The 11,100-nt window shown below is 50.8% G+C and overlaps 1 protein-coding gene across 1 annotated transcript; it reads right to left on the bottom strand.

Annotated features, from left to right (window-relative positions):
- Positions 1–948: 948 nt before the first annotated feature.
- LOC119091913 (CCR4-NOT transcription complex subunit 3) lies at positions 949–9,976 on the bottom strand. Its single transcript, XM_037214841.1, has 5 exons — positions 9,846–9,976; positions 3,770–4,002; positions 3,059–3,214; positions 1,977–2,150; positions 949–1,200 (listed from the first exon to the last, which is right to left on the bottom strand). The coding sequence occupies exons 1-5, from the start codon at positions 9,868–9,870 to the stop codon at positions 964–966; spliced, it is 825 nt and encodes a 274-aa protein (XP_037070736.1). The 5' UTR covers positions 9,871–9,976; the 3' UTR covers positions 949–963.
- Between the last annotated feature and the right edge of the window lie 1,124 nt (positions 9,977–11,100).

The following is an 11,100-nucleotide window of genomic DNA, read 5'->3' as shown; positions in this document are numbered from 1 at the left end:
TGTCGAGTCTCTCCCCACCAGCCGTGATTACCACGGGGAGGCCGCCGAGCCCCTCTGAGCAGGGGCCGGGCGGTCGGATGTCGCGTCTCTCCCCACCAGCCGTGATCACCACGGGGAGCCCGCCGAGCCCCTCTGAACAGGGGCCGGACGGTTGGATGTCGCGTCTCTCCCCACCAGCCGTGATTACCACAGGGAGCCCGCCGAGCCCCTCTGAACAGGGGCCGGACGGTTGGATGTCGCGTTTCTCCCCACCAGCCGTGGTTACCACGGGAAGCCCGCCGAGCCCCTCTGAACAGGGGCCGGGCGGTCGGATGTCGCGTCTCTCCCCACCAGCCGTGGTTACCACGGGAAGCCCGCCGAGCCCCTCTGAACAGGGGCCGGACGGTCGGATCTCGCGTCTCTCCCCACCAGCCGTGATTACCACGGGGAGCCCGCCGAGCCCCTCTGAACAGGGGCCGGACGGTTGGATGTCGCGTCTCTCCCCACCAGCCGTGATTACCACAGGGAGCCCGCCGAGCCCCTCTGAACAGGGGCCGGACGGTTGGATGTCGCGTTTCTCCCCACCAGCCGTGGTTACCACGGGAAGCCCGCCGAGCCCCTCTGAACAGGGGCCGGGCGGTCGGATGTCGCGTCTCTCCCCACCAGCCGTGATTACCACGGGGAGCCCGCCGAGCCCCTCTGAACAGGGGTCGGGCGGTCGAGTGTCGGATCCCGCCATACCACCCATGATTACTACGGGGAGCCCGCAGAGCGCCTCTGAACAGGGGTCGGGCGGTCGAGTGTCGTGTCTCTCTCCACCAGCCGTGCTTACCACGGGGGGCCCGCCGAGCCCTTCTGAACAGGGGTCGGGCGGTCGAGTGTCGCGTCTCTCCCCACCAGCTGTGATTACCACGGGGGGCCCGCCGAGCCCCTCTGAACAGGGCCCGGGCGGTCGGGTGTCGCGTCTCTCTCCACCAGCCGTGCTTACCACGGGGGGCCCGCCGAGCCCTCCTGAACAGGGGCCGGACGGTCGGGTGCCGGGCCCCGCTCACTCCCCACCAGCCGCGCGGCACGTCGCCGACGCCGACCACTCACGTCAGCGATGAACATCTCCTCCATGTTGTCCATGTTGATGTCGTCGTAGATGTACTCGTTCTCGTCGAACTCGGGCTCCTGGTTCGACTCGGTGTAGTACTCCACGTCCTCGCGGATCTTTTTCACCTGGTCAGGGCGGCGGCAGTGGCTCCGTTACACAGCCGCCGAGCCGGCAGCGGCGAGGAGGTGGCGCAGGCTCCAGACACGGCGAAGGGGACAAATACAAATACGCAAACGGCAACATGAACGCCGGCTCACGATGTTCATGCGCTTCCATCACAAGGGGGGGGGGGGGGGGGGGCGCTCGCCAAGCGGTTGCTGCGAATTTCGAGCAGGGGCAGTTGGCTAGCCTGACTGACAGCTGACGGTCGCTGGTCAAGGTCAGCCGAATGAAATTTGGCCCACTCGGCCAGCAATACCGACATCCTTCTATCGATCTAACATCAACTCCTAATTGGTCCCAATGATAGCCTGCCGGGACAGCCATGACAAGCCGCGACTGCCGTACGCCCCATCGACCCCCTGATACGCTATCAGAACAAAGGCCTTCCTCACCCCATCTGATCTCTACCCTTCTTCACGCGATGACGACAACAACCACAGCTCGCGGACACGATGACTGCGAAAACAACCACACTTCCGCCGCCGCGCGCGGCAGCTCACGCCGGTTCAAATCTCACAGCTCGCCTCTCGGTTGACAACAAGCGACCACCCGCCCCCGATCGACGCCAAGTCCAGGCCGCGCCGCACTATGTTATATCTCACTGACCGAGGCATGCAACTGCCGCGTCACAAACGCTGCGCCGACCAGGAGAAACGGAAGCGGCCAACGCTTCCCGCGGCGGGATTCGAACCAGGATCGCCGGATTGCCAACCGGCCGCACCAAAGCCACAACGCTCACCGAGTCCATGTCGACGGCGTTGTTGTCGAGCATTCGCAGCAGCGTTTCTAGCTTCTTGATGTGGAAGCGGTGCCGCTCGATCCAGTGCTTCAGCTGGTCGAGCCGCTCCGACTTGTCTTTGTCGCGCTTCCTCTTCGCAGTGAGGCCGTCCATCTCAGCCTCGAACTGGTCAATCTGCCGCCAGACCGGACGCCGGTCAGACACCGGAACATCGCAGGCACAGATGCTGCATGCCACCAGTCTGCACTTAATCATGACTATATTATACTAGGATGTATGTTACTTTGTAGCCCATCTGTCGGCACAGACCCATTCGTGCATAATTACGTGTGGTGCGAACACATTGGCGCAGATATAACGCGAGGCACGGCAATAGGCGGGTATGAAGCTACGACAACCGACCACCTCCGGACATCCAGCAGCTATGGCCACATAAAATTATCCAAATAGATACTGAATTATACCTAAAATAGAAAAAAACAAAAGGAAATCAATTTTGCAGGAAGCTGATAAAATCACGCAATACCTGGCACTCCAAGATCCCTACCAACATTCACCAGCCAGTTGCCAGCCCTACGACTAGCCTGCTCCACCAGGAACTGTCCATATACAGCAGAAGACGCGGATGGACACGAGCACATCATAATCACCTGGACCATAGAAAACTTAACAAATGGAGCAAATGTAGCAGAATAACAGGCCAGGGCACATACGAATCGCATCGCAACACAAAGGAAGGCAACTGGAAAGCGAAGCAATATCCACAACCATCTTACATACACACAGAAGGCAGTGGTGGGTCATAAAAAGGTATAAGGAACCAACCCCACAAAAATGTTCGCCTCCACCTTAAGCTTCCGTGAATCGCCTCGAATTGAGCAGGCTGAAGAGACTTCCGCCAGAACACCTGCAATCTGCCTGGATCTGAGCTGACTGGGGAGGGGTGGTGGGCGGTGGGAGAGAGAGCTGAGCCTCTCTAACACGGCCCTGTCAGCGGCGTGAGCAGCAGCCGACCGCCCGCTGGCCGGGAGCTGCTCCGCGCCGGGAGTGAGTGGCCGCGCCGGCGCCGCCGCCCCCCTCACCTGCACATTCAGCTGCTCTATACTGTTGGAAAGCCAGCGCGTGCACTCGTCGCGTTCCTTCTGTACCGGGTCCAGCTTGGTGGCCGCGCCCAGACCCTCCTTGGAGTAGGCCTTGGTCTTGGTCTCCCGCTCCAGACCCTTGAACCGCTCCATTTGCTGAAAGGGCGCGGCTGGACGTCAGCTGACCAGCGTCTCAGCCGACTGAGGCAGAGCACAGCACCTCTCCTGTTCTGCGTTGCGGCCCCGACAGCTGAACAATCGTGTCAATCCCCGTCCAAAGCGCTCCGCCATCTTCTCACGCAGTGCTGAAGCTGGATCGCGACGCTGAACGTTTTCGTGGTCACGGCTACGATCATGTGATGATCAAATCATCACATGATCATCGAAAGATCAAATGATCACGACCATTTTAAACGTCAAAACCACGACACCCCTCCTCTCAGGCCCATGACAGTTCTCATCATGCGTCGGGTCTCGGATATGCGCCGAACGTACACACACCACGGCTGAAATTTGTCAGTGCGCCTCGGCAACAGATAAGCACTCCCCCTCCCCCAGGAGATCATAAGCTATGCTGGATGCACTGAGCGGTTTGACGTTTGGACGTCTAACCTTTTCGTTTTAAAACACCAGAGCGCGTGCGTGAGGCACACTGCAAGTTATACAGGGTCATAGCCTGTATGATGGTCCCAGCCAACGAGCTATCCGTACCGTTTCAATGAGCTTTCGATGTTCGACAAGACTGCTCTTGTCCTTGACCTCAGCAGACGCCTGCCAGGTCTTGATTTGGTCCCGCAGCCGCTGCAGCTTCTTGATCTCCTTCTTGAGGTCAGCCTCATACTTCTCCTTCTGATTGCTGTTTGTGGCATGGGTCACCTTGGACCAGATGTCCTCGAACGTCTCGACGCCCTCTGTCACCTTCTTTAGGCACCTGTCTATTTCACCTGGGGGCAGACAACGGACGGGGCGTCAGCCTCAGTCCCAGCCTTGTATAGCCGCCAGACCACTTTCAGCCATGTGGCGACCTTTGAGAGCGTCACTTACGACCAAGCTGAGCCTGACCTTACCTGGCCTGACCTGACATGACCTTAGCGCCGATCACCCGTCACCTGCAGAGATGGTGATGATTTGGGGCTTTAGGGCGCATCGACTGCTGTAGTTCATGCAGCGCCCATAACTATGAATTCATGCAAAGCCGCCCACCAGGCAAGTGCATTAATCGAGTCATCCCATAAAGCCCTGATGGTCAAGCCCAGTATCATGATGAAAAGATAACTGAGAAATCTATAGCGCGAAGAAACTGGAGCACTTTACCAAACTCGACAGCGTGCAAAGAATCCCCTAAAAAGTCACATAGCATGCGATTCTGGACGTAGTGTCCGAAACACTGCGCTCTCGTTGCAGTAAGGTGACGGCAAGCGACCAGTACGTGACGCACGGTCAGCGGGTCAGAACATCGACTGCGGCATGGTCTGTCGCCAGCCAACAGAACGTGACAGTGCGAAGCATATGTGTGGCCTATGCGTAACCGGCGAAGGGCAGCTTCTTCCCTCCGATTGTCCCGAAAACACGACTGCCATAGTCCAATACGGGGTTTCAAGGACTGCAGCTCGTTGGCGCTCAGCGAGTTCCAGTGGAACTGCCATCGCTCCTGCATAAACGACGACACTGCGGGGTACATGTCTTGAGCTGGTAGTGGTGTTATAGGAATGCGTGTAAATAAAACAGAGAGCTTTGCTGATGGCTATAAGCTCGGAAGTGTAGACAGACGCAGGTGAAGGCAGGATGAATGACCGGGTTGTGGATCCGCACACAAAAGTGCACCCTACACCTGCATCCGTCTTCGAGCGATCTGTATAAGTAATCATGCCCCGTCCAAGGAGGCTATGTGCTCTAAGGCTGCGCCTTTAAGTTCTGTCATGAGAACTCGTTGCTTTTGCATGTTTGATAGCGAAACATCCACTCTTGGCGATGCTAGCTCCCAAGGAGCAGTCTTCATGGGTTTAGGTCTGATGACACGTCCTAAGTTGAGGCCGCTCGCGTCTAAGGGTTCTCTCATTCGTACACAAAAGGGGAAGTTTGTGGGGACCGTTGACGTAGAAAAAGCATTCGTAAGCTACGCGAAAACACTGCTTTGTAAGTGGGATGATGTGGGAACTGCGCCAGCTTGCACATGTAGCAGTTCCCAGATCAGCATCTGCCTTCGCAATGCTAGTGGGGGCTCGTGAGCCTCCACCAGAAGACTATCTATGGACGATGTTCGAAAAGCCCCTGTGGCGATATGTAGTGCGGCGTGGTGCATCGTGTTCAAAGTACGTTTGATCAAGTCTGAAGAACCGTCATAGATAAAACAACCGTAGACAAGTTTTGAACGAATCAAGGAGCGATATAGGAGTAAGAGTGTTTCCATTCACCATTTTTTCCATGAGCTTACAAAGCGAAGATGTGAGGGCGATCGGGCGATAGTCAAGGACGTTCGTTCCACTTTTCCCGGGCTTTAAAATACACACTACTATGGCCTATCGCCAGGTTGGCGGGAAGTTACCTGACTCCCATATAGTTGAAAAGTGCCAGCAGTGCTCGTAGAACACGGGGAGGAAAATACCGTACCATATCACTGCGGATGAAGTCGGACCCCTCCGCTACACTACGCAGCGAGCAAATGGCCGCTTGAGGTTCCATCGAAGTGAAACGCTTGTTGAAGGTCAGGATGTCCCCCTGTATACAAATTAACTTACGAAGTTTCACATCGCGCCCGGTGCCGCAAAAACCGTGGATCGCAGGTGTCATTTCGGCAACGGTCTGACAAGGCTTCCCCAATGGCTTCTGCGACATCACTTGGGTGAGTGATGTCTTGACTTCCCGCCCGCAGTACGGGAAGGGAAACTGGTGGATGCGGTCCATCGATTCCTTTAATGCGGCCCCCTACATGTGACGTCGTTGTGTGGCGATTCAGTGAGTTGACGTAGCTGCGTCATGATGCATGTTTCGCCTCTCGTATAGTGCGGCGTGCGGCCGCTCATGCTTGCCTGAAAGCCACGAGGTTTAATGTGCTGCTGTGCTGGTCAAAAGCCCTAAAAGCTCTCCGACGTGCACGAATAGCATCGCGACGCCACCTGCAGAGAGACACATCGACCCCAGAAATACCTCGCACTGCCCCTGGTCGTGTCCGATCGATATCCACACAACAACCTCAACACACACACATACGCCGCCTCTCCAACATTCATAACACGCTAGACGCCAGCGCTGCCCACTGCGCCTCCCCCCCCCCCCCCCCCCCCGCCACGCACAAAACATCTCCGACAGTGCCGGCGAGCGAGGCCGACAGCTCGCGACGCCGGTCGAGTCTGCTGCGGCTGGCTAGCGCCGGCTCATCGCTCTCCCGCCCACGCCGGCCACCGTGCTGGTGCGCGACGGAGGACCACTATACATCGTCAAAAAGAACCGCACGGGGTGTGGTCGCGTGGTGGCGCCGCCGACATGCTGGCATGGTTCCGGACCGCCATGCCGCTCGTGTCACCATGGCAACGGCAACGTGACGGCCCACCGACCACGCGTCATAGCAGAGTCACCCAGCGAGCAGCGCCTCAGTGTGCAGATGTGGGTGTGAGCGTCTGCACTAAGAGCACCTGTGCTGAATACTTAACTGGTATTAATGTGGCAGTCACACGACAGTGCAATGTGCTTGACAATTAAACCAACTGATATGATATCTGGCCATCATGGTGCAGCATACAATAAGCTGTCTAAGATAGTCATGGCATGACCATATTGTGCATAAAAAAGGATGCAAAACTACTGCCAGACTCAAATACAAAAGACAAAGACATAGACAACATATGACATTGGGAATTAAAGGGAAGGCTGCTTCAAACAAACATGTCTAGCACAACATATGTGATTTAATGGGAGAGGGCCATTGGCTGTGAACATCACCACAAATAGTTCCAAATGTTGTCAGGCCCTCTGCCAGCATCTCACAGCCAAGAAGTCTGAACTGCCGAAACAAGTTTGCTGTGCGGATGGTGGCAATACTCTGGCACTGTTGCCAAGTGAATGGAATTGCCTCACAAGCTGCAGTCTAGATTGCCACGTTTTCTGTTCAACTAGAATGTTTCGGTAGTTTTTTCAAAAATGAGTAACGTAAGCTGTCACACAATATATAACACCAAAATTAAGGCACAAAGTTAGAAATCAAAATATATCTTGATGGGGGACAATGGTTTTTAAAAGTGGTAAAAACAGCATCCCCATAGAATAATTCCAAGAATGCAGTTATCTTAGAGAATCATGTGAAATCAGAATCATGAATCTGGGACCAGAATCAGAATCTGGCATGACTTGTCTAGTCATACACATACAATTTCATTACAGTGCATAAGTTGAATCCATATATGTGATGCAGTACTAAACAATGTGATCTTAAGATTATGCACTTATATTTATTTTTGGCTCCTTTTAATTGCTGCCCACATTTTATACCAAAAAATTATGTCGCTGATTTATGCGTGACTATTCACATCAGGTCCACCGACATAATGGGTTTAAACAACATAAAGTACCACTCTACAATCCCATACTCTCTCTCCACCCTCCACCAACACAAATACACTTAAAATCAAAAATGCTTCAACAAAATCTGCACTTGCAGGAAGTCACTGACATTGACGACTTGCTACAAAAAGCAAATCTGTTCATTTATCTCTGCATTTCAAAAACAAATTAGCTTTCCTAACATAGATGTCAGCATAAAGCATGCTAATACACTACTTATATATCAGAATTTCATGAACTGGCATAACTGTGCTTCACTGACATTCAGCAACAACACCTTCAGACAGCCAAACTGTGGTTGTTGTTACTGAGACTTAATGGCACACCCATCTGTTGAGGCTGTATGCCAATGCCTGCCTCTCACCCTAGCCAGCAGTGCTAGCATCACAGGGAATCAAACCATGTGCATCTGATTCCTGGATGTACAGTTTTACCACCACACTATCCTTACTAGCTGCAGAACATTTCATCAAACATTTTCCTATTCTCTGTTCAACTTCTCAAATGTTTTCAGTGTGCACACCTCCAGCAGCAGAGAGCTTAAGCCAGCATGCCACTTCACAGCTGATGTTAAAAGCTTGTTGGGACAATTAGATGACACTGTGTGAGGGATGTCAGGACGCAGGTGTCAGGGATCCATTTCATTCCCCGTGAGTCTAGGGGTCTCAGGTCTGAACCCCCACAAGAACCTGAGCAATAATCCAGGATGCAGAACTGCAATTCCAGAATGTATGTAATCCTACCAGCCATTTGCATTCACTTCCAATTTTGGCCCCACAAAATATCTGAATTTTATGCCTGGGTATATCTTGCAATATTTCAAGTAACCTATGTGCAAGTGACATGTGTGGGTACAGTAATTCATGGAACTGGTAACTCAAGGGCCTCACTGGCATCATATCTTCCATCACACAGATCTGTGCATATCACTGCCAGTAAATGGATTGCATCTTGACACCAGTTGCTTGTTGAGACAATTGTGATACTGGTTTTGGTGCACATGCATGATTTCAGAATAGGAGATTGTCTTAAGCCACTTAGACCAAATGCAGTGCTAATGTGCCATGCTATCCACCTCTTATCAATGTAACACTGGAATGTACTTCTTTTGACACCCAAAAATGTTTGTCCAGGACTGACATGAAAAGCCCTTTGGTGGCATATTCTAGTGATACCTACTCAATGACAAAACAGCTAAAAGATAATTGTCTGGCTAAAGGCATAAGATATCTCAGGTATTGGGACATGAGTTTTAACAAATTAGACCTATATAAAGCAAATGCTGTGCACCTTGTATTACCTACAAGAGGTTGCTGTAAACACATATTCCAAACCTCTCACTTGCAATATCTAAGGTTAAAATGCCTTATCATAATATTACAACTAAATGACAAGATACACTATGCATTACTCTGACCCATGCTTTAATATCAGCAAACAGAAACTGGGAGATGTATCAGCAGATATGACACAGCAGTGTCACAACCCAAACATGCATGTGTTTCCAATTAATGTAATGTGTAATAATAATTCAATGTCATCTTTTGATATACCATTACTATGCCCATCACTCACTACAATGGACATGGACAAATGCCTCCCAGACTTACAAAAAGTTATCTGATATAGGTGCACTGCACAACTAAGGTTTTCTATGTAACAAAACAACATATAGGCTTTTATTTGGCAACATAGGCATGCATGCAGACATCTTCATATATCTTTTATATAATACATTCATTTTCACCTGCCTGATGCTTATGAGGGCCAAATCATCTGATAACCTGGGATAATAAGGCAGCACCCACTGATATGCCTACACAGTACTCAGATAAGTAACAGGCATAGACCAATCAGATACTCATGATAATAGACAAAGCCAAAGCACACCACAGGTTCTAATTTGACTAAAAAGTCTTAAATATTTGTGCATACATACTTTCAAAAGGTATACCTAAAATGACAACTTCCAACAAACCACATTATCATTTAGCTTACAACATTCCTTGCTGTTGTAAATTGAATCATCATATGTCATATAATGATTGCAGACATTCATCTACAAGTCCACAAATTTGGCTTTGTTAAAAGGCCACCAGCATACTTCGAATTACAGGGTTGCAGCTTTCACTGAGATACGTAGGCTCAAAGCGTCCTCAGAGGCGCAGCAATTGTCTACAAAAATCACCCCAATATTTGACCGGATTTCAGGCAATAACAGCGCTCTCACCTTGTAGTTTTCTGGACGCTGCCATGTTTCATCACCTGCTTTTCCTTACACTTTTATACATAACATAAAACAATGAGTATCAGCTATGATGCGGTCGGTTCGACCTCTGCAGCGGCGCAAAACATGAAAGATGGCCTCCAATTTGAAGCTGAACATCTACCGAACGTATATGCATACGCGTAAGAATATAGTATCTAGTTTTTATCACAATTCACCTTTAAAATATGTCTGGATGAGAAAACAGTTCACGTTTTTCAGTATGTATAAGATATAAAACCACAAATAGTAACATAACTTTCAAGAAGCTCCCTTGCGCGGAAGATTACTATATCGATGCATCAGCTGACAAACGTAAACAAAAGGCATCGGGCACTTCGCGTAGCGCCGCTCGACGCGCACAAAATGAAACATGTGGAGTTCCGGGGTGTTTGCTCGTTGTAAATATAGCTAAGTGGATCCACGGCCAAATGATTTTAAAGCGGACAAAAGTGAATTACTGCGGAATTACAATTTGTATTACCTGAATAGAAGCGTCGACGCCGTGGGGACTTGGGGGACGCGTCCCCACAATTTTCAGAACGTGGGGGACCGTCCGCCACAATTTTCAGAACGTGGGGGACCGTCCGCCACAAGCCCAGAGATCCGAAGTTGCAACTGCTGGTACATGCGCTCTGGTGGAGCGGCTAAAAGCGTAGAATCTCGCGCAAAAATGGCACGATGCAGCAAAATGCGGATATGTAAAAGCAAACAGGTAAATTTGGCTCGGGCCGAAGTTGAAACGGCTTCCGTGTTGAGCATAAATTATTATCAGTATTCTGAGCTATCGTCCCAGTACTGCAGTTCAACAAACTCGTTTTGCTTCGGGACTTTTCAGGTAGCACCACAGGGCCTTTATCGTGCCGTAAAACTCCACGATTTCCGGCTGCCCTGTAACCAGTCTAACTCAACCAAGGCAACATCCAAATGCTCTTAATGATCAGCCAAACGCAAACACAAACATTGGAAGGCCAGCCCACCACCTCGCATTAAGCCACATCACGCGTGTGGTCAGCAATACCTTCAGCACTGCAACGGAGTTGGGCTTCGGCAACGACAGTATGTGTATCTGTATATATATATATATATATATATATATATATATATATATATATATATATACAGAACTTTGTAAGCTTTTTGCCGCGTTGCAATCAACGGCTTGATGTTATATATTAAGATATTGCTTAAGCTTAAGCTTGATATTACATATTAAGGC

This window comes from Pollicipes pollicipes, unplaced genomic scaffold (assembly GCF_011947565.3).
Source record: "Pollicipes pollicipes isolate AB1234 unplaced genomic scaffold, Ppol_2.1 Scaffold_3447;HRSCAF=4054_pilon_pilon_pilon, whole genome shotgun sequence".
In the NCBI taxonomy this organism is placed as follows: Eukaryota; Metazoa; Arthropoda; class Thecostraca; order Pollicipedomorpha; family Pollicipedidae; genus Pollicipes; species Pollicipes pollicipes.
Note: the sequence above shows the minus strand (reverse complement) of the source record. Positions and strands in the feature narration are given on the sequence as shown.

Bases quoted from the DNA above. Each gene is read 5' to 3' on its own strand.
- LOC119091913 (XM_037214841.1), bottom strand. From the start codon at position 9,870: ATGGCAGCGTCCAGAAAACTACAAG. The intron at 4,003-9,845 runs GTGAGAGCGCTG...GTCTGCCCCCAG, and splicing joins AGCGTCCAGAAAACTACAAG to GTGAAATAGACAGGTGCCTA. The intron at 2,151-3,058 runs GTGAGGGGGGCG...GTCTGGCGGCAG, and splicing joins TAGAGCAGCTGAATGTGCAG to ATTGACCAGTTCGAGGCTGA.